The sequence below is a fragment of the Pezoporus occidentalis genome, unplaced genomic scaffold, assembly GCF_034315485.1.
Source record: "Pezoporus occidentalis ecotype Australia unplaced genomic scaffold, CSIRO_AGI_Poc_V1 ctg226, whole genome shotgun sequence".
Classification (NCBI taxonomy): Eukaryota; Metazoa; Chordata; class Aves; order Psittaciformes; family Psittacidae; genus Pezoporus; species Pezoporus occidentalis.
In genome coordinates this window covers 204,915-228,247 of record NW_026914138.1, presented here as the reverse complement: position 1 = coordinate 228,247, position 23,333 = coordinate 204,915, and the positions used below count along the sequence as shown (strand labels likewise).

The window sequence follows — 23,333 nt, the reverse complement described above, 5'->3', positions numbered from 1 at the left end:
GGGGACAAGCAAAGCAAATCACAGCTGCTGGAGCTCAGGTGACTGGATACCGGGTTACAAAGCCAGCTCCCTCCTGTTAACAGTCAGAACGTGGCCGTTTGCTGCCTCATGAGGTGTTTGCCCACATTCCCATGGGATTTATGGATCTGGACTCACGCTGCTGTCGCTCTTACACAGGGTTTGTGCTCTGCTCCCAGCTCTGCTGTCCCTCAGGGTGTCCTTTGTGCCCATCGCCCTCCTAGGGAAGAACTGCTCAATGGCACAAGTGCCTGCATTGCATGAGCTGAGAGGAGAAGGGATTTGTGCCTGGTGGCGGCGCTGGCAGTGCCGGAGCATCCTGGCCCTCGCTGGTCCATAGGGATGAGGGCTGCGGGGTTTGCCCTTTTCTTTGTACCTCTTAGGGGTGATTTCTTACTGAAAGCATCTGGCTCCCCCAGGCACCGGTGAGGCCAAGGGCTGGACCACCCAGGCCACCGGCCCCATCCACAGGGGCACGTGTCTACACTCCCACAACACAGCACTAAGTAAATAAGAAACAGCCCAGGAAGCGAGGGGCGGAAAGGAAGGCACAAAGTGCCAGGGCACCCATGGACTGGGCAGCACCAACAGGGATCGTGAGCGGAACAGGGGCAGGGATGCCCTTGGCGGCATCGCTCTGGGCTTAGCAAAGGTCATGAGAACAGAAGGACTTGGGGGGGTGGTCAATGAGAAGCTCCCCATGAGCCAGCTTGAGCCCAGAACCCCCCCCATGAGCTGGGCTGCACCCGCAGAGCGTAAGGGAGGGGATCCAGCCCCTCTGCTGCGTGAAGGGGAGACCTGAGAGCAGCTCCAGTGCCTGAAGGGGCTGCAGGAAACCTGGAGAGGGGCTTGGGACAAGGGCCTGTAGGGACAGGCCAAGGGGAATGGCTTGAACCTGCCCGAGGGGAGACTGAGATGAGCTCTGAGGCAGAAGCTCTTCCCTGTGAGGGTGCTGAGGCGCTGGCACAGGGTGCCCAGAGAAGCTGTGGCTGCCCCATCCCTGGCAGTGTTCAAGGCCAGGTTGGACACAGGGGCTTGGAGCAAGCTGCTCCAGTGGAAGGGGTCCCTGCCCGTGGCAGGGGTTGCAGCTGGAGGAGCTTTAAGCTCCCTTCCAACCCAAACCATGCCAGGTACAGGCTGGGGATTCCACTCAAAGCAGCAACGGTTTAAGCCCTCAAAACCATCACTGAACAGGAACAGAAGGGGACGAAGGGGGGGGTCATGAGCTTGGCTTCGTCTCTTGGCCTGCAGAAGCCAGGAAGGGAAGGATCCACCCAAGCAAATCCGATCTCTGCAGCAAGGATGCTCCAGGTTTGGCACCTGCTTTAAAACTCAAGACCTCTTTGAAGACTTTTATTGTTTAAAACCTAAAACCAAAGCAAGAACCGCAGTGCAAAACGCAACCAGCAACTGGAGTAACCCGGGGCTGTCTCTTGGAGGGGCTCTATGCCTTATTCAGTGCAAAACACGGGACCTGAGTGATGCTCAGCGCTGCCCGTGGTGCGGGCAGAGGAGGTGGCACCCTTGGGTGCTGCAGCTCACCCTCTCCTTCCCCCGGAGGCTCCAGCAGTGGCTCGGGCAGAGGTGATGCTCAGTCTCGGGAGGCAGCAATGCGGTCCACCTGCAAGAAGGACAGGCCATAAAGAGAACAGAACAGCCCTCGGGGCAGGAGCTGCGGCCGCGATCCCGCACCGGAATGGGAGCCGGCATCCAGGTCCATCCTGTCAGCCACGGGGGTGAACAGCCCTGGAATAGGGGTACCTGCTTTCTGTGGTGCTTAACAAAGGAGGACTTCGTGTGTCTGCACTTAATGGGATGGCTCCCTGTAACTGGGATACTACAGGGATACTCAGCGTGATGGGGGCTAATCCTTGCTCCCAAGGGGGATATGCTCAGCTCTGATTCTCTTTTCCTGCACCTCTGGGATGTGGTGGAGGTTTGTGCATCCCTGTGCACCCTGGGGGGAGTTGGGTGTTGGTGAATCATGGAATCCCAGCTTGGTTTAGGGTTGGAAGGGACCTTAAAGCTCCTCCAGCTCCAACCCCTGTCACAGGCAGGGACCCCTTCCACTGGAGCAGCTTGCTCCAAGCCCCTGTGTCCAACCTGGCCTTGAGCAATGGGCACCCTCACAGGGAAGAGCTTTTGCCTCATCTCCAACCTGAACATCCCCTGTTTCAGTCTGAACCCATCACCCGTTGTCCTATCCCTACAGTCCCTGATGAAGAGCCCCTCTGCAGCATCCTTGTAGCCCCCTTCAGACACTGGAAGCTGCTCTGAGGTCTCCACGCAGCTTCTCTTCTCCAGCCCCAGTGTTCTCAGCCTGGCTCCATACGGGCGCTGCTCCTGTATCTGTGCTTTGGGAACGCCGGGATACAGTCAAAACAGCCTGGGTTGTGACCTCCCAAACTCCATTGGGGAAGGCAGGAACCAGGATTGACCACACCAGTGTCAGCCACAGCCCCTGTGAGGTCGGGAGCTGCTGTGGGTCCCCCAGGACCCCTCTCTTTAGGCTTTTCTACCCATTTCCACCCTGGAAGCAGCATCCTCTCGGCTCCATGGGCTGAGCAGCAGCTGTAGCTCTTCATCTGCTCATCCAGCCATAGTGTAACAGCAGCTGCTTCCCTTTGGAACAGGACTTCAGGTCGTGCTTTCCACAGCCACTGAAACAAGCAAGGCAAAGAGCGCAGCATTCCCAGGCGGGTGAGTCCCATCCCAGCTCGTTTCCCTGCTTGTTCCTACTGATGGGAGCAGTGTTCCTGAGTGTTTCCACGGTGTTAAAGCCCAGGTTCTTGCTGAGGTTCTTGTTAACCCCTGTGCTAACATCAAGCACCCACATCTGCTCAGGAACAGCTCCTCTTGGAGCTGAGTATGTCCAATTGTTCTGCTGCAGCTGGTGCTGGTGCATCAATTGGTCCTTCATTGCTTTTCCATGCAGGCATTGACCCCAGGACCACAGAGACAGGAACAGGAGGGTGAAGTGATGAGGTACAGGGTGCTCCTCGGGCAGATGTGATGGATTTTAAGCTGTTCCAGGGTTAGGAGTGGGTTTGAGCTCTCCTGCTCATCAGGAGCCGTGGTCCTCATTCCAGTGGCATCAAGGGACTCACAATGTCCTTCCCTGGATGCAGCAGTGCCTGGGGGGGGGAAACAACTGCCCCTGTTCTCTGCCTCCTTCCCCTTTGTATCAACACAAACACACTGAGGATGCTCGATCCCATGTGCTCTCCATCCTACATCCCAGCATCCTCCCAGCAGGAGCCGCAGCATCACTTCAGCACAGCCCAGGTCTGGGCTTCATGCAGGGCCATTTCCTGCTCCACAAGGTCTTTGGTCACCCTCCACTTCCACCCATCCCACCTGTGGTCCTGGGGTGCCTCGGGATGCTCGGGAGCACCCGGGAGCCTCCTTATCCCTGTGCTTGGAGCCGTGCTGGGCTGTGAGTGCCTCCAGCGTGTCTGGGCTGGAGGCAGCGGCGGTCGGGATCCAGTGTTGGATTGGAGCTGCCCAGCAGCGTGTTTGTTTGAGCTCGTTTCCATAGGGATTTGTAAGGACCATGGGAACAGAGTTGATCTGACCTAAACAACAAGGAATGAGGCTGAGGAGGGGGGAAAGGGGCCCAGCATGTCTGCTTTGTGGGTCTGATTCTCTTAGGCTGGGTAAGCTCTGCAGGACCATCTTGGCAAGTCCATGGGCTTTCTTCTCCTCCTTTTGTTATTGAAGGCCTGCAGTTCATTCCAGCCATGATAAATGCATGGAAATGAGTCAGAAATTAACTCTTCTTAAGCACACGGGGCAGCTTTTGGGTCAGGCTTGAAGCAGCTCAGAAACCCTTTTGTGCTTGAGCAAGCAGAAAGAGCACAGCTTGCTCCCGACACCCGCGTAGGCACCAGTTCTGTTGCGGTACTAAAGGCACAGGCATTGAGCCTTAAAGAGGAGCCTCGTGGCCTTTTAGCTGCATAGGAAAGGTGTAGGTGAGAAGAGCGAGTCCATTTTATCCAGGGAAACAAATGAGGGTGTTTGGTATCAAGGCCAGAGGGGGATGGAATCTCAGACACTGCTTGGTCACTGCCGTTATCCAGGCCTGGCTTAGCCATGAGCCATCCCGCAGCTGCTGCCTCGCAATGGGCACTATGGGCTCCCCATGGGCTCATCCTCCTCTGCTGGCTCAGCACCCAAACCCCTTCTCCAAACCTGGACTTCAACACTTGTGGAATACAGGGAATGTTCTCGTGGCTGTGCTGTGATTTTGTATTGTAGAGAAGTGGGAGTTAAATGAGTGAAGGTGCAGAAGGCAACACCAACTGCTCTGCCTTAGGGGCTTCCTTCTTGGCTACGAGTGGATAATCATGGCTTGGAATCAGAGTCTGTATTTCAGATAGGACAAAGAGCCTGGGTTTGCTCTCTGAAATGGGGGTTTCCTATTCCTAAGTGGGGTTCAACTGAAGACCAGCAGCTCTGTTTGTTTCATGTAGGGCACTTGATTTTATTCAAAGGGTGAGATACAAAAAAAGGAAGCAAAAAAAAGACAAAACCCAACTTATAAAACACTACAGACAAAGGAAAAGACATCTTCTGCATACAGCACACGACAGGAAACAAGGTACAGACTGGTCCCCACTAACCAAGCCAGCTGGATTATGTACAAGCAGAGGCAGAGAGAGCTAGAAGGGAAGAGATGGGAGTATTTGCCACTTCAAATGTCTGTTTACACAAACTGAATGGAAGGCAAAGAGGTTTCTTTCCTTTTATTCAAGCCAAACACTTCCTTGTTGCTTCTTCTTCCCGTTCCTGATGCAGAGGAGGAACTCCACGCTTGGAGGCAAGTTTGGTACATCCAGGTAGGATCTAAAACCAGCCACAGCTAAACACGGATGGGCTGCTTCGGGACCTCAGTCCAGTCCCTCCCTTCATCCACACACCGAGTGCCTACTCACGGATGGGGTCAAGGGCTGCCAGTGGCAGCTCCAGAGGGGAAAAGCCCAACTTCACACTCGTGTTGGGTTTCTTTATGCCTTTAGAGGCCTCAATCTGCAGCAGTGTTTAGGCCAGGTTTAAGGCTCCAAACTGAGCATCATTACCTGCTGTGTCCATGAGCTCCCTCCCACTTGACTGGGAAATGGTCTGTGCGAAGCTCTTTCATACAGGGGGGTGTCCAGCTCTGGGGCTGGAAGAGCATCCCTGTGTTAGTGGTACCTAAATCCCCTTCAAGTCAGACCAGGCTAAAAGGAAATGGCATTTGCTGTGGCACTGCTGCATCTTCCAGGGACACGGCTGCCCAAGGGCAGGTTTGGGCTCTCGGTAGGAACGTGCACACAGGCAGTACTTATTCATCCAACAACCTGAGGACAGAACTATCCCTAGCCCTTCCTCAGGAGGGAAAAACCTCCCTGACGGAGCCTATTCCCTGTACAACTTAATCATTGGTGTGGAATAGCCTTAGAGCAGGGTGGACTTGGTTTGAGATCTGCTGGGCAGAAACAGCACGTGCAGAGCTGAAGGTTCTCTGGTCTGGTGAGTAAAACCCCTTAAGACCTACAGGCACGTGCTTCTCTTTAAGCTTCTGTTGAGGCAGATGAGGAGAACGGCTCCTTAAACAGAGATAAACTGCCAAAAGCAGCTGCTGTTTCAAATGCAAAGGCCTTTATCCGTGTTTACCTGTGGCTCAATTTTAGGGATGGGGCTATTGAACTTTCAACCACCTCAGTTAGGAAGGAGGGAATTTTACTGGCTCAGTAAGCAAAACATTCATCCTGGAGAGCAGAAGACTGCCTAGCTGTTAATAAATACCACGAGACACCCTAAAGAGTTGCCTAAGGAGAAGAGAAACATCATCTGTTCATCACAATGCATCACACCGAGACGAGATCAGGTAAAGGGAAGCCAAAGGGAGTCCTCTATCCACTCGCACCTCCCAGCCACGCCAACGACGAGCAGTGAGATGCTGAACCATGCCCTACCAGGCTCAGCAGAGGAGTTCTTCGTGGCAAGTGTGCTCCGTGACACTCTTTGCTGTTAAACCTTACACCGAGTAGTGACTAAACCTCTGTCCTGGCAGGTGGGTTTAGGAGCTTCAGGCCTTGTGGTGGTGACCTGGAGGATGCAGGGGGTGAATGCTACTTTCCTTCTGACAGGGAGGAACCTGGCGTGGGTTTTAATGCCTTAAGTTACAAAGAAGAAGGGTTTGTCTATCCCAGCAGAAAGCCAAACAGCTCAGCACTACCTGTCCAGTTACACCGACGGGAGGGCGGACACGTCTAGCTCAGACCCCTGCTCTTTGGTCCTCGTTGTGTACAACTTACTCATGGAACAGCCTGGATTATCCAACTACTGAACAGCAACTTGTATGGGAACAGGGATGTCAAGCATCCTGGTTGTGAGGAGACTTGGGAACCTAGTGGACAGTCACCTGTACAAGGCTTGAGAAAAGCAAAGCTGGCTGCTTCTGTTCTGAGGGGAACAGGAGAAAAAGGGCTTAAATAATCCCTTTGCAGGGTTCTTTTGCATGAGACCCCCCTTTCCTAATGGGAACAGAGGAGGTGACACTGCAAGTCCTTGTGCTGGGGGGGAAACTGCCTGTTCCAGCCCCCTGCCCAACACATCTCACACAAGCTGAATGAGAGGAGAAGAGGAACTGTCTTCACTGTGTTAGCACTGGACACATGCTGGCTTTTCCTTAAGGACAAGCATCATCTCCAGCTGAAGCAGGGAAGTCACTGGTCATGTTTAAGCAGAGGCATGTAACTGGCCTAGTCAGTGTACAAATAAGCTGCAGGATTTACCACTTTGTTCTTAACCAGACACTGGCAGCACAGTGTGCTTGTAGATGAATAGCCTGAATTTGGTGTATGAATAAACACACATAGAACGGTGGAGAAGCTGCTTCCAGCATCTCACACAGAATAAAACTAAGCCTTGAGCTGACACCGAGCTGAAGCTCAACAGTTGCTGTGGTTTCTACATAAACCACAACTGCTACGGACACAGGGGTCCCCTGTGCAGGCAGAACCAGGTTTTAAGGGGCAGTGGCAGTGTTAGAGCCATTCCTCAGGGGCAGTGAGTGATGTGGAACCCTCACCAGCACAGGGCAAGCGTCACGTCACACCTTGTAGGCTTTTGCTTTCTATAGGGTGTTCTAAAGCCAATTCAGAACCCATCAAGCTGGTAGGAAAGCCACCTTTTTGCATGAGGGGAACTACATGGCTGACTGCCCTTTAATGGCCTTGGAAAAGTCAGTGTCGAGTCCTGAAGGTGGATTTTGTGTGTCATTGTTGATTCTCTGCAAGCTTATGAAACTATCACCAAGGTCTGCATTTCTGCTGTGTCTGTAGAGCCTTTCCTAGCCTTTAAACCAGCTGAATTGGACACAAGTCACAACCCAGAACCTGTTTTCATTACAGCACTGGGGCTAAGGCAGCGAGCCTCAGGAAGGGAACTCCAGTGCCCTCTCTGCTGCAGATACAAGGCAGAAACTCTCTCCTACACATTCTGACTAGTCAGTGACCTACAGCAGCACAAGGCTGGGTCCTCAGGACGTGTTATAGTGCCACAGTGCTCAGTTCAAGGCGGGGGATCCTCAACACAGGCAGACTTGTACTTAAAAAAGCCCAAACCAGCAGCAATGAGACGCCAGCACAGACTGAGCACTGCTGGTTTTCCTTCTTCTCCCACTTGGAGCCTCCACACCAGGCTGGCCACAGCTTCCATTTCTACTCGAAGGCGTGAGTTCCACTGTCTTCACAGGCACAACTACAGGTCTACACTGGTGTTACACGGGGCTGTGGCCCACCGAGTCCACACGATTGTCACTGGCAAAGTATTTGGCACACATAAAATCCTGCTGAAGCCACGCTGCTTTCTTAGCACATGAACTTAGGAGGCTGTGACAGGTCAGTTGAACTCCCTTTTGTACATGAGGCAGAAATTTACCCCCCCCATGGTATCTGTTAAACTATCTGCACAAGCATGGCCAGTAGCAGCTCTTGTTCCCGTTGGATACTCTGGTACCCTGGTTCACTGCCTGAGAGCACGACAGGTAACATGTTCCATGGCGTCTCATCAACAACTGGAGTGAGCCACAGTGGATAAGAAACAATGACATTGCTGTAAAGGGGAGGCCCCTTCCCTAGAAGGCTCAGTCATCTTTAAAGAAGACCACTGAACATCGTTCATGGAAGTCTATAGTTCAAAAAACCCCAAAGCTATTGACATAGCACGTGGAATCAATCTGACAATCACTAATGTAATGGAATTATGGTGATCTTATACACAAACAACGATTTACCAAAATAAGATTTACCTAGGGGACTTTAAAATCGAGTTATTTTGGTACCAAAAAGAAGTCTTTCATTTAATCCCCCTTTTGCCCCTATGATTCAGATGATCTTTCACTCTACAGTTACGGACTTGGCCAGATTTCTTGGAAAATCAACCTGCAGAGAGGGAGGAGAAAGAACACGCTCGTGAGTATTCACACACTTTCTGTTTGGGTATAACCGTAACGTGTGGAACGGTTGTTCTCTGTTTAAACAGAAGATTTGAACATATTTGCATGTTTAGGACAATCTGTGCAGGAAAAGTCCATAAACCTCATTGTCACGACTCCACTGTTGAGAGCTAAGGAGTGAGTCCCTTTACTCGGCATTGCTACAGTGCTCACGTGATAAAAGGTCACTGTGATACAAGGCAGAGGCCAGTGCCTGTATAAAGATCAAACCCCTGACACAAGCAGACTCTGTCACACATCCTCCTGTGTCCTGTCACCTTCCTTTCAGCTCCCTGCAGCCACTGTGTGCTCACACCGGAGAACAGCCACGGGTCCAAACCCCAAGTGCACAAACTCAGCCCAGGGCACTAGAGAACCTTCCAGTCCTGTTTGGAACGCCAGCTCCATGTAACCTGCCCTCCCCACAGCTCCAGCAGTTATACAGACACCCCCCAGACTTCCAACATCTCCCAGCACATCTCTTCCAAACCTGCAGCAAACACGAGCACAGAAGGGAAGGAATGCTGTACTTACATCATATCCTCTGAGAACTGCAAGGTGGAAAGCCAGGAGCTGAAGGGGGATAACGCTCAGGATCCCCTGCAGACAGTCCACTGAATGGGGAACTTTGATTGTTCTTTTATTGTTCTTAATGGTCTCGATGTCTTCCTTATCACAAATCACAACGGGTCGCCCCTGCAACAAAGGGAAACGTTGGAGAAAAACAGGTCTGGAAGGTTTTTACTTCTGTTCAGAGCACCAGTAGCAAGAACTCAGTTTAGAACAAAACAGCTCAGCATCCCATGGGCATCCCTGTAGCGTGTTTTAAGGGGCAAACAAACTACATGAGGCTTCTGCCCAGAGTATCTACTGAGCTCCCGTTTCAGTTGGTGGTACCAAGGTAAATAGTCTGGGTGCTCTTTAAACTGCTTCGATATTAAAAGCACCGTTTGTGGTGCACTGTGCACTTGTGCAGGTTACTCACTTGCCGTGCAATGACCTGCTGCAGAGCATTCTGGCACTTGGCATACGTGTGGTCTCTCATGATGATCATGATAACGGGCATGAGTTTGTCCACCAGCGCGAGAGGGCCGTGCTTCAGCTCCCCTGCCAGGATCCCTTCCGAGTGCATGTAGGTGATTTCTTTGATTTTCTGAAGGGAGAATACATAATTCATGAACCTTTGGACAAAACCTTGTGATTTTGGTTTAACTGTCTCTGTGGTGTCTTCCACTTTCTCTGTATTACGGTAAAAACATGTTCTGGATCTGGGGAGAGCCAGAACATCAACAAGGGAGCCTGAAAGCCCACATCAGAGCAGCGCATCTGGGCTGAGCTGCTCTCAGCCCATCCACACTTCAGTTCTAGCACCAAGCCCACCACAGGCCTTATGATTTGGCAACATATTGATCATCACAGCCTTGAACTGGGCAGGCAAAGACAAAGAGGATGCGTTTGCATGTCAGTGGGTGACAGGACAACAGCAACCTCCTCCAAAAGTCACTGCAGTAAGAATAATTGGGTACAGAAAGTACATGCCTGGTTTTGGACACTGAGCATGGCTGGAAATGCCACCCCAGCAGTTCATAGGGTGGTTTTATCCTGCTCCAGTGAAGCATTCCCAGTGTGAATGTGGAAAATACACCTTTCAACCCACTGTAGCCTATGGCTATTCCCTGACTGGGGTCTCAGCAGCGATATGCTGTGTTTTAGCTGTTTGGCTCCTTGGGTCAGCCAACATGCAGTAGCTGTTGGCTGCTTTAAAACAGCTTGTAGCCACATGTAGTTTCCTGCATTTCCATGGAAATCTGAAGTCCCCAGCTAAGTGTGTTTGAGCCAGCTTTAAAGCAAGAAATCTCTTACCAAAGCTCCCTCGAGACATGTAGCATAATGGTAGCCACGTCCCATGATGAGAACTGACTTCTGATGGTATAGCTCCGTGGCCAGCTTCTGGATCTCATCATCCATGCTCAGCACTTCTTTAATTAAGTCTAGGAGGAAAGAGAGGAATTAGCTGTGCATGTTTATGTGCCTGTGCCTCTCATGCTACAAATGCTCTTTATTCTTCATATCCAGAGAGCAGTAACTTGCACACAGACTGGACTCAGTGTTTTAATAGTCCAGTTTAGTGGTTTGAAGACATCAGAGAGAACACAGGAGCCAAAATTATTGCTAATGGTCACCCTGCACTCATCTGATCCCCTTGGTCTTTCAAAACAAGGCTCAGGCCTTGCTGAAGCTCATCTGTGCTGCTGAGTTTCACTTGGTGAGACACAATCAGTGCAGCAGTTTCCTACCTGGCAGCCCCTTTAGCCCACGCATGATTTCCTTGCGCCTCTCCTGCATCGAGATTCTGTCATCACACATCATCAGAGCAAACATCACCAAGGAGACAAACTGGCTGGTGTAGGCCTAGGAAGGGGAGGAGAGAGAGAAAACACATCACTACAACAAGTAACCCAGTGGTTGCCACCTGCTGTGTGAAATCCTTAGACTAGCTGTTGGCTTTATCCTTCCTATGGTACCAAAAAGCAGCTTTCAGTCCAGTTAAGTAGCCAAGATGAACACGAAACTCACAGGGAAATCTCACTGGAGCAAATCTTAAATGGAGGCATGAAATGGCACTGGGGCAAATCTTAAATGGAGGCATGAAATGGCACTGCCTCCTCATGCTCCAAGAGATGAAGATACAACGAGCAAAATGGTATATTTCTAAGATTCCTATCAAATCCTATTTTGTGACCTGGCCTGTGTCCTTCTCTACTGCAAATAAATGCTGACAGCATTGAAGCTGGGCAGAGCCATGGACTGGAGATGTACAGTGAAGCCCAACAGCACTGGAAGGTTTCTGGACCCCATTTGAGGAACACAAAGGCACTGACATGGTCATTTCCCACCCCTCTTCTTTAGTGAGTGGTGCCATTGACTTTGGGGGATAAGCAGCTGCACAGGCAAGTGAAATCAGTGCTCAAGTTGAGGCAACTGTGTTCACCAAACCAGAGGCACAGCATCACACAGCTGCTGCAAAGGCCTTATAACACAAATGTCCTGACAGTGATCAAACTTTCATGCTGCTATACCAGGGGAGACTTAAACAGCTCGGAAGGAATCTAGAAGAGCTTCAGTTGTGCTGACTATAGCAGAGTCTGACAGGGACCATGAGTACTTAGTTCAGGTGCAGTTGATGGTTACAGAAGCAAATGGCACCAAATAGTCCCTAACAATGCTTGGCTTGTTCATAATGTGCTCTCAAAATGAAGTTCTGGAGAACCTTAGGGCAGAATCTTTTCAAGTTCATGTTTCACATACACACAATGATGGTAACTCCCCACATCACCACAGAGAAAATGCCATTTCCCCTTATCTCCAAACTGCAGTGATGGCTGCATGAGACAAGCCAGGGACAAACAACTCGTTCAAGAGTTTCTTGTAAGAGACTCATGAAGTTTCCATGATCAAATTCCCCAATGAACTATTAAATGTGGCTTTTGGCTGCATTTATGTAACAGATTGACATCATCTCGCCTCTAAATATAACTAAATCAAAGCAGATTTCACCAGGCAGCAGCACTTCATCAAAATGAAATGCAGCAAAGCAAGTTTATACTGTATCATGTGTAGCAGATGCATCAACCACATGATAATTCCATTGGGTGGACATACATACTGGTAAAACACCATTCCCCCAGTACAAAAAGTATAGTTTTAGTATCACACTTTCTTTAGTAAAGCAGTGCCGTTAAGGGCACTTACATGAGGTCAGAGTTTCCATAACCTTGTCTTTTAATATCCTTTTTCATCTTTAGACCTTAAACTGAGTTTGCACCTTAAGACAAACGATGGCAAAGAGGAGAGAAGTGCTCAAGGCCAGGCTGGATGGGGCTTGGGGCAAGATGCTCTAGTGGAAGGTGTCCCTGCCTGTGGCAGGGGTTGGAACTGGATGAGCTTTAAGGTCTCTTCAGCCCAAATCCATTGATTATCAACACTTTAGGAAGGAGCTTCATTAATCAGTGGGGTCTGTACACTTGTGACTGACCTTGGTACTGGCAACACCGATCTCTGGTCCTGCATTGATGTGGACGCCGCAGTCTGTCTCCCGTGATATGGAGCTGCCAACTGTGTTGGTTATTCCTACAGTTAAGGCTCCTCTTTCTTTGCAGTACCGAAGACCCATCAGAGTATCTGCTGTCTCACCTGGGAAGACAAGTATGGACAATGCTGTGGGTCAGTACCAGTTACTGCTCTCACTGCAGATGTAAACCACAGTCATTTCCCAGCTTGAACCTTAGAGGTTTGTATTTGCCTGCAAGTCGGAGGAGCCAGTAGTTGTGTTTTACCCTAAAGAGATGACAGTGAAATCTAGAAAATACAAAACCCAACAGTGTTTGGTGTAGGTAAAAGTCAGGATTCTGCAGTGATTAAAAAACAGCAGCAAAAGGCAGTCTCCAAGTGCTGTTCCTTTCACAGAAACAACTTTCTTCCTATTCCTGGTTAATAAAGACTCACCTGGGGCAGGCTGCGGTGGGGGGAAATGTGCTGGGGATACCTGGACATCACCCAGCTGAAGCGGCTGCCATGGCACTAAGTTACAACCACCTCTTCATCCTCCCACCACCCTACTGCCACTGGAACTCATGGAACATCAGCTGCCACACGACAGCACCACCACATGAGCTTGTGGAGTCTGTTATCAAAGAGGTTATGTCTGAAACTCATCATTCCTGTTCCAAATGGCACTATGCAAACACAGGCTGAGGTCCAGCTTCACTTAATGTGTTGATTCAAAAACTAGATATAAAGGCAGCAGAAGAAGTTGGTTTAAAGAACATGATGGGAGGACAGGGCAAAAAAACCTTGTGCTGAGGATGCAGCAGCCCTGGCTGTGAGCTGAGCTCCAGAGATGGGACTAGAAACAGAAGCCACTGTGAATTCCATCTGGTGTTACCAGTGTGCTGTTGTCCTAAAAGGACACACCTCTCCTGAGCACTCCTGCATGCCTGAGGTGACAACAGAGAGCAAGGCCCCCAAGGTTAGCTTGGTACACGTCTCCTTCAGCACACCCCTGTGTGAGAACTGCTTGGTGTGCTGCATCCCCAAGAGCACGTCATGCAGGGGGGGGAATCTAAGGCAAGAGGAACAGATTTATGGGTGGGGGCAACTGGAGTGATCTGAACTCAGAATTTACTTTGGGTTTGTGTTGTGTGATGACCAGGCTCAGGTTCCTGGAATACCTTTGTCAGCTGCCACATCCAGCACCTCAGGGGAAAGCTACATCCCTGCTGTGCCTCAAAGCGGAAGCAGAAGCACCCCCACGTGTAGTCAGAAACCCAGGGGGGTAAACTTTACCACGAGGCTCCCCACAAAGGGGATATTCTGAATTACTGGGATACCAAGAATGCAACACTGCTACCAAAATAGAATTCTAACTATGGAGAATAAGGAAGGAATAGTTCTGGTGTCAAAGGTGAAGAACAGTTATGAAAACCCATAATGGCAAATGCAACTAAGAGGAAAAACAATACTGTAGTTTTGTATTGCAATTGTCCTTGAAAGTATTCTGAATATGATACACATTGCTTTTTTCTTTAGTGCTTAAGTGTGTCTTTATCTCATATTCCATTCCAAGGTCGTATTTTTTGATGCTTGTGGGTATTCCATTTCTTTCATGGCTCCAGTCCACCACAGGGCTCAGTATTTGGTAGTGCTTTAACCAGAGAACTACAGCTACTGAAAAGACACCATCGAGCTGCCTTTACCAGAGCTCAAGAGAATGGTGATTGATGGAATACCTCCTCACAGAGAAGGGAAACAAAACTGCTGTTACCATATGTAGGACCCAGCTAAACAAAATCCTGCTCCAGCGTGCAGAGGGACGGGAGGAGAACCACTCTGTTTCTTCCCTGTCTCCAGTACCTGCGTGCCAATTGTCTCACACACATCCCATGTGCAACCCCCCAGGCAGGCACAAGAATTTGGCCCTAAAACCTTTTCCCTCTCAAGTTCACATTTACAGGGAAGAGGGGAGGCAGTGGCAGGGGGGTCAAGTGAGACCCTACCTGACTGGCTGAGGAAAAAGCAAACATCATCTCTGAAGACAGGAGTGTTTCTATCCAAGAAGTCGCTGGCCAGCTCCACCATAACAGGTAATTCAGTCAGTTCTTCCAGAACCTGGCGGGTCTGGTAAAAGGAGATGTAAGAAAGTGACATATTACATCATGTGTAAAAAAAAAATGAGTGTTTTGAGCACCAAAAAAAAGCCTTCTGGTTGCCACACACTGGAAAATATTACTATCAAAATAGCCTGTGAAAACAAGTGCTGAGCTGCACTTTAATTACCCACAGTCAAGTCGCACAACCACCCCCGTGCAAAGTGACCCTGCTCCTGGCACCACACAGAGCCTGTGAGGCCAATTCCTCCCTCACATATAGACTGGTCTTAAATAGAATCATAGAATAGTTAGGGTTGGAAAGGACCTTAAGATCATCTAATTCCAACCCCCCTGCCATGGGCAGGGACCCTCACCCAATTCCATGTCAGCTTCCCACAATCCAAGCCCTAAGGAAGGCAAAGCCTATCCCTTCCCCATGGAGAGGGGCTCAGCAGCTCTTCCCCACCAAGTAATTCCTGGAAAAACCAGCCCCAGGTGAGGATCTGAAGCTGGTGGGATGCTGTCCACCAAGAACTGATGCATCAGATCTTGTTTTGCTTTGTATTTTTGCAGTTCACAGCTTTGGCATACTCCAAACTACAGAAGTAGTGCAGCACGGTGCTCTGACACTTAAGAGGACAATTAAAACTGTCCTCCTGGCATAACTGCAGTTTATTAATGTGCTTTTGCTTAAAATAAATATATTCAGTATGCCCTCCAGAGAACAATCAACCAAAAAACAAACTGTGCAAAACATTTATTCCAAAACTCCATCAAATCAGTCTCACCTGGTTTAGAATAATACAAACTCAAACTGGCCTCCAGACCCAATGTGTCGTGGTGGAAGAGTTGATTCTGGTTCACTATATGTGTTTGAGAATTAGGGTACCTAGTACACACCTCATACATATTTCACTTCCATAGACATTTCCTTGATCTGTTTCCCTTAACATCTGTGCTTCTTTCTCTTCTCCATCACTTACCTACTGCTACCTATATATTATAAAATAGAGGGTGTCCTTCTATCAGGCTATGACTGGTATTGCTGAAGAACTCTGCAACTCTTTGCTGGCCCTTGTAAACCCATGAACATCACTGTGTTCTGCAGCACATCTGAGAGAAGCTCAAGGATTCCTCTGTGAAGCTGCAGAGGGCTTTTAATTGCAATATTATGGGCTGCCAAGCTACAGTCTGGAAAGGCTCCATCTACAGCCATTGCGTTTTAACCAACCATGAGGTCAATCCCACACTGGTGGCTGACACAGCCAGAGCTGCTTCTGTCTGGTACAAAGTGAAACCTCTCCTCTGAGCTGGGCAAGCACAGTGATGCCTCTGAGCAGGAGCCATTGCCGTCTCTGTAAATAGCAGAGGAGGAAATCCTCCCCTGCTGCAGCATTTGCAGCCTGCTCTTGTTTGTCTCCTCCCTTGCCAACTGTCTCCTACGACAGAGCAGGTTTGGGGTTTTAAAGCAATAAAGTCCTAGGCAACATCTTCAGAAGTTCTTCAGCTTTTCTTTTCTCCTGCTGTTGCTGGGGAACTGAAAGCCTGCTGTATGCAGCTTTCAAAAGGGTCTCCACTCAGCAGGGTGGACTTGCTCAATCTTAACCTGAATCATAGAACGGTTTGGGTTGGAAAGGACCTTAAGATCTTCCAGTTCCAACCCCCCTGCCATGGGCAAGGACACCTCACATTAGACCATGTCACCCAAGGCTCTGTCCAACCTGGCCTTGAGCACTGCCAGGGATGGAGCATTCACCACTTCTCTGGGCACCCTGTGCCAGCGCCTCAGCACCCTCACAGTAAAGAACTTCTTTATCTCCAATCTGAACTTCCTCTGTTTAAGTTTAAACCCATCACCCCTTGTCCTACCCCTGCAGTCCCTGATGAATCAATCCTTAACCTGCCTGACACACACAACACTGCCTGCAGCTCAGGACTGGCCACTCACCGCAACCCCAGCGTGGTAACTCGTGCCACAGGCAATGAGGATTAAGCGACGACACCTCTGAATCTCCTTGATGTGATCCTTCAACCCACCAAGGTTTACTGCAAGCAAGATTCAGAGAGACCGTTAGGGTGACCAGGTAGCACCAGTGCTGACACAGAGCCTGTCACCATCCCCATCAACCACTTGCCAAAAAGCCATCCCCAAAGGCAATCTTGCCACCAGTAATTCTGGAAGCGCTCCCTGGGAGACAGGCACATCATCTTACACCAGCATGTTTTAATCTCCCATGTCATCACCCACTTCCTCCTCCGTAACTACTGGATACTGAGCCCTACATCTCAATTACCAGTGTAGTCATCAAAGTTGACCCTTCCTCTCATCGTATTAACGACAGATTCTGGCTGTTCAAATATTTCCTTCTGCATAAACGAGCTGAAGTTACCTATGAAAGAAAGAAAGAAACAAAATCTCCTTGTAATCTACATTTTTCCTGTGTACATAGGGAAAAGCTTGAACCAGAGCCACTGTTGGGCCAGCGACCAGTCAGGAATCATTAAGCTGATGCTTCTTGTTCTGCCAAAGCATCTGCTTACGGGGGAAGCTAGACTGAAGTTACTAGGATGTGTCAGTCAAGGGTCAGATCTGCAACTGCAAGCCTGTTAGGGATCCATATTGGAAAAATGGATGCCTCCAAGCAGGAGGCAAAGCTCTCTGCCCCCCAGTTCTCTCCTTTATGGTGTTATGTTAGCAGCTAGAATCACAGAATGGTTTAAGCTGGAAGTGACCTTCAAGATCATCTCGTTCCAACCCCCTGCCATGGCACAGACTGCTTATTCATAATGAAGTTGAAGAAATGTACTGCTTCCCCCCTTACTTTGGTATATGAAATAAGCACAGCAATCTGTGCTTCCATTTTCATCTGTTCTACATAAGGTGAGCCCTAAATCTCAATTACCAGTGTAGTCATCAAAGTTGACCCTTCCTCTCATTGTATTAACTTCAGATTCTGCCTGCAAGAGCTACCTTACTATTGGAAGTGTCCAAGGCCAGGTCCCAGCAGATGCAATAGAGGGAAGTCCCAGATGAATGAACTTTGTTCACCAGGAGGGCAATAAAGCACTGGAACAAGGGCTCAGCAGGCCGGGGGATTTCTGTCCTTGGCAATACCCCAAACCCGACTTGAACAAGCACCATTAACACTCTGACCTACTTGGCCCTGCTTTTAAACCACGGACTCGCCCAAGGGACCTCCAGAGGCCTCTTCCAACCTGATTCATTCTGTGACTCCAGGGAGGACCCGTGCATCTCCACAGGTGACAGCCAAAGGACTTTACCCTTCATAATCTGCTGAAGCTCCATCTGCAGGGTTTGGACAGCCCGCCCAGGGTGGTCGCCTGCCGTGCGCTTAATACGATGGATGGAAAGCCGGCCGTCGACCACAGCAGCTACATCATCATCCTCCAGGAAAATCACTCTGTTGGTATGCTCAATGACAGCACTACGAAAGCACACACCACTTGCCATAAGACACTGTTTCTCACAGGCAGATGAGGGCTGCAGCCCCATTTCTAATCCAACCTACAGCTTTTGAGGCTAAAAAGTTGCTCACGTCAATGGAATTTCTGTTAAAAGAAGGCAGGTTCTGTAAAGTACATTTCCACACTGCCAATATAACTGGATTTTTTCCACCTAACTCATTATTCTGCTTTAAGAAGAAACTAGGAACTCCTCGGACAAAGCAGCACGTGTAGCACTGGGATCTGACTGTTAGGAGGTAGCAAGCAGGCAGAAACTTGCTGTAGCACACTGGGGTGCTTGACTGCAGATGGAGGTTCCTTTCTTGCCTTTTGCAGTGAGAAGCCACTGTTCCTGCCTGCACCTCACTGTCCCACTCTGTAAAACTGGGGACAGCTCACCCACCTCTTAAAGTCCTCAGAGATCAGTGTAGAAGCACTCGGAGGATGAGGTACTATCAAACACCTTTCCCTGCCTGCAGTTTACCTGGGGAATGCCAATGTTGGAATCCATCTTCAGCCAGGGTTTAGGGTGTACTCTCACAGCTGATGAAGGTAAGCTGCTCTAAAACCCATCAGCTCCCTGGTTTACTAAGTTCTGCTCTGACCTTGGGCAAGTCACTGAAAAGCTGTTTAAAATCAGAACCCATCAGTGTGTCCTGAGACCCTCCCAAATGCTCCGAGTAGAGCTGCAGAAGTCACGCAGGGCAGTGCTTTCACGTTCCTGAGCATGTCCCCAATGTAGAGAAACCCAAAAGCTCTGGTAAGAGCTGCCCAATTAGCCTTCATTCTCTCCATTGGGATTAAAATCAGCCACCTTTGATGCTAAAGGAATTGCACACATGAAGAGATCCCTGGGGAATCAGCAGTTTGGATCTGGGCTGTTCATTCAGTCAGTGCTCTCTCAGGTTTCCTATCATTCACCTCAGAAATGTTATCAACAGATGTGCTTGACGAAGGGTAATGCCATTGTGGGGTGAGCCTTCATTCCTTTAACAGAAACCCTCATCTAATCCCCCTCTGTCTCTGTCAGGGCTGTGGTAACGGGTTCACATTTGTGAAGTAACAGCCCCGTACACAGAGTTTACGTTACCCAGGACAAAACCACAGCCACCCCTTTGCCTGTTCAAAGCCTTACCTTTAAACAGGGTATTTTTACACACACTAAAAGGCTCTGCAGCACATTACCTAGCATCAGAAGCAAAGTAGTACTCCACAGCTTTCTCCTCCACAGGGAAAAGGCAGGTGGTGCTGTCCACACGAGACAGGTTGCAGCTTCCCTTCTTGTCCTTCCCTAGAAGACATAAAGGTCAGGGACCGCACGTGCCGACACACCGGAACGCGGCTGCAGCATCAGTGTCACCACAGGCCCCAGGAGTACCAACATGAAGCAGTATTTAACTGAGCAGCAGAGCAGCACCCGCCTTAGGGGGCCCCTTCCCAGTTGGCTTGCAAGGCTCTGGATGTGCTTTTGAATTCAGCCTGCAATGTAACGTTAGCAGGGAGCTTAAGTAGAGAGGAAAATGTGAGTGAAAGCTCATGTGTAGCTCTGCTGGGAGAGGATTCAAGCTGCTTTAGAAGCAGTCACATTTACTGAGGGTTTCCTGATCCAATCTGCCCTGTTTCATCATTCCCAGTTTCTCCTGTGCTCCTGCTGCACTCCCTTTCCTGAGGCTGTGGGAAACGGAGCAGGGTTGCTCTTTCTTTGTCAGTTATCTCTCAGAGCTGCTGCCTGAGCAACTACGGGGTTCCAGTGAGCACATGTAACCCAAACTGAGTTTTGTCCGGTGAAGCTAATGCTTCCCAGCTCAGGAAATCCATGATTAAGTACCTGGTGGTGTTCCTGAGCTACCAAACACAACCACTGCATTCCGATCCAAAAAGCTGGCAAAGCACTGTGAGTCCTATGCCGTTGCCAGGGATGGAAATAGGTGGACACAGAACTGAGAGTCAGCTTAGTAGAAAGCCTTTAAAGAAGGGCAGTGGTTGAGCAGGGATCCTTTCTGAGGTATTCCAGCAATTCCCTCTAATCCTCCATATACTTTTTGGTGGCAAAGCCCATCAGGAATGCAGGTGAGGACCAGGACACTTACTGCTCTGCACTCACCTTGGACAGAATGAGCTGGTTGTCGTGCAGGGCACGGTAAGAGGTGAGAGGGATTGTGCAAAATGTGACTATTGCCAAAGAATAACACCACTAAAGTGCCTGTTATATTTATTCCTGAAGCTCTCGTGTTGTGTTTCACCCACCGGACACCAATCTGATTCAGGGACGTAAGCAGAGCTCATGAGGTTTGGATTTATCCTTCTGTAGAGGAAAACTACTGCTTTCATGTTGATACTCCTTAAGGAAGAAGATTCCACTCAACCAAGAATTTAGAGCCTTCCAGTTCAGTACATGAGGGAAACAGCTCCTTTATTGTTGAGTTGAGGCAGGAAAGGCTGATTGGCAGTGAGAAAGGACAGAGCTCCCCCCCCAGCAGCACCCCACCTTGATCAGAACATGCAAATTTGGTTCTCAGATCAGCACTTTGCCCTGCACTGGCTTTATTATGTTGCATTGCTTTCCTGTATTGTGGCTCCTACCTGGAACGTGTGGTTACTGTGCACGTGCACTACAGATCTATCTGACCAAGAAGGGGTTGAGAAGTTCCAGTGAGTATTATCAGCCAATTGCAGTTGTCACCCATGGGTTTGTTCACAAATTGTCCATTTCTCTATAGGTAACCTGCATCTTTGCTCTGCAGCACCTACCTCCTATTGACTACAATTTGGAAGCAACACAGCCTTCAGCTTTCATTCTTTCCCTTTCAAATTAAAGGCTGGAGGAGACATCATGGAGACTTCACACAGGTAGGGTAAAAAATGGGTGAGGGAGTCTCAGTTGTTCAGAAAAGCCTCTGAAAGCTGAGGGACTTTGGTTCTTAAAGCCCCCAGGACTTATGGTCAACCTGCCTTAATGCTTTACACTGACTGAAGAGGGAAAAAAGAAACAAAGCCTCACCTAATGGATGCTGGAGAGGGGCTCTTCATCAGGGACTGTAGCAATGGGACAAGGGGTGATGGGTTCAGACTGAAACGGGGAGTTCAGGTTGGAGACAAGGCAGAAGCTCTTCCCTGTGAGGGTGCTGAGGCGCTGGCACAGGGTGCCCAGAGAAGCTGTGGCTGCCCCATCCCTGGCAGTGTTCAAGGCCAGGCTGGACACAGGGGCTTGGAGCAAGCTGCTCCAGTGGAAGGGGTCCCTGCCCGTGGCAGGGGTTGGAGCTGGGTGAGCTTTAAGGTCCTTTCCAACCCAAACCATTCTATGATTCTAATGTTTGGGTTCAGGTAAAGCAGCTCCCAGTGGAGCAAACACACTGTTCCCTTTGAACAACCTGAGGTTTGTTTCTCCTCCAGCAACAGTGCACAGATTTCACTCCCAAGGCCATGGGCTGCTGAGGGGGGCATCACAATTACTTCTTAAACCAAGAATCAGTTCCTTTCCTCTTACAGAAGAGCACTCTCCTGCTTCAGATGTGAACTTGGTTCATCGCATCACACTTGATGGGTTTAGCCTTTAAAGGAACTGAAGTAGTTAATGTGCATTAAAAGTGGTTCACCCTAATAAATGAGCAAAGGGAAGGAAGTCCCAGCCTCAGGGCAACCTTAATGCTTCTACCAGGAGCTGCAACTCACACTCCTGCTACAACCAGGAGGGAGGATGCAGCTCTTTGACAATCTAACCCAAACTATCCTACAATTCTATGACCATTAGCAGCCTCCTAACAGGGTTTCCACTCTCTTAAGGGTAGAGGGTTTAAGGCAATTGACTGTTTCCTTCTATAATCAGAGCAGCAGGGAGCACACAGCACGAGCTGCACCAAGGCACCAATTGTGCACACATGCTGAGAGTTGTGTCAGAAGATTTGAAATGGGATGGGTGGACTCATGGGTGGATTGGTTTCATCGATCCAGAAGAAATTCCCACACATTTCACTGCATGGAAAGCAATAACCACATAGTAAAGACACAGTGCATATTTGTCTCATTCGTGATTGCTTTCCTAAGGAGCCGGAGGGTTTGTCTGAAATTTGGGAGTATTAAATTGTCTCTCGTAGGCACCTTCCTCCATTTTTATGGATATTCCATCAAAAGAATGATCCATAGATTGCACAGCTGAAAGTGTAATTGGGGGAAAAGAAACTGTCAAACACCAAACTGGAGAGCATCAGTGAAAAAATACATACATACAATTGAGGATATCCAACCCAGAGCAACCACAGCACAGCTTACTGGTGCCCAGAGAACCAGGCCAGTGACTGTATGGGTTCAGCCTTCTCTGACAACAGGAAATTATGGGGTCATTTAAAAGAGGAGGGAAAGGACAAATAATTCTTAAGGCACTTGTCATTTTCGAGGGGGCACCCACATGTCTGCAGTGCTTACACACGTGTGGAAGATGGAGGGACAATGAGCCACACACACGGTACCAGCGTTCTGCTTGTTAAAAGTCACACTGGGGATAGGGGAAAGGTTTGTGACAGTGGAAAGCTGGCACAGCACAGACATTTCTGGTCTTGAAAGCAGCCAGGCTTCTGAATGCCAACATGCCACACACAAAACATGAACCCTGGCAGTGTTCAAGGCCAAGCTAGAGGGAGCCTTGGGTGGCACAGTCTAGGGTGAGTTGTCCCTGCCCATGGCAGGGGGTTGGAGCTGGATGACCTTAAGGTCCTTTCCAACCCCAACCATTCTGTGATCTAAGTTTAACGAAACTGTTACCTTTACTATCCTATTTTACTCTATTCTGCCACATTAAGATGTGTTTTCTTTGCAACCACTGAACATTAAAGCTTTGATTACACAATAGAGACTAACTTGAGTACACGGTGGTTAAAACTGACTTAAAAACACCCCAAAATCTCATTTTTGTAATGGTTTCATTTGCAGATGAAAGTTTGAACGAGTTAATATGTATTCCAATGCCTGTGAAACCCTGTGCTGCCGTGACTGGAGACAGGCTCCAGGGATGCTCCCACTTACCCGTCCGGTAGAGGATGGGGATGTGGTCGGTGGAGAGCTTGTGCTCGCTGCGCACCCCGATAAGCAGGGGGCTGCCTCGCCTGCAGGAAGACACAGAGTTAGAGCCCAAGGTGCCCCAAGATTCATCTGACCCAATGGAGCCACTGTTCTACAGCACAGCACTGAAATGGGCTGAAGAAGAGCAAGCTCCTTCCATAAAA

General features: G+C 49.3%; 1 protein-coding gene across 6 annotated transcripts in view; it reads right to left on the bottom strand.

Moving 5' to 3' along the window:
• Positions 1–1,355: 1,355 nt before the first annotated feature.
• GFPT1 (glutamine--fructose-6-phosphate transaminase 1) overlaps positions 1,356–23,333 on the bottom strand; it is a 36,178-nt gene continuing 14,200 nt past the window's right edge. For 3 of the 6 annotated variants that reach the window (XM_062620950.1, XM_062620951.1, XM_062620949.1), the window contains exons 8-20: positions 23,134–23,213; positions 22,213–22,266; positions 19,300–19,405; positions 17,932–18,095; positions 16,944–17,039; positions 16,598–16,695; positions 14,557–14,677; positions 12,537–12,694; positions 10,798–10,912; positions 10,364–10,491; positions 9,486–9,653; positions 9,035–9,196; positions 8,178–8,447 (exon numbers count right to left, since the gene is read on the bottom strand). In XM_062620950.1, coding sequence (XP_062476934.1) covers positions 8,403–8,447; positions 9,035–9,196; positions 9,486–9,653; positions 10,364–10,491; positions 10,798–10,912; positions 12,537–12,694; positions 14,557–14,677; positions 16,598–16,695; positions 16,944–17,039; positions 17,932–18,095; positions 19,300–19,405; positions 22,213–22,266; positions 23,134–23,213 — 1,495 coding nt within the window. In that variant the 3' untranslated portion in view covers positions 8,178–8,402. Of the gene's footprint in view, positions 1,640–8,177; positions 8,448–9,034; positions 9,197–9,485; positions 9,654–10,363; positions 10,492–10,797; positions 10,913–12,536; positions 12,695–14,556; positions 14,678–16,597; positions 16,696–16,943; positions 17,040–17,931; positions 18,096–19,299; positions 19,406–22,212; positions 22,267–23,133; positions 23,214–23,333 lie in introns of those variants that run through there. The other 3 variants (XM_062620952.1, XM_062620954.1, XM_062620953.1) reach the window with 3 other exon arrangements.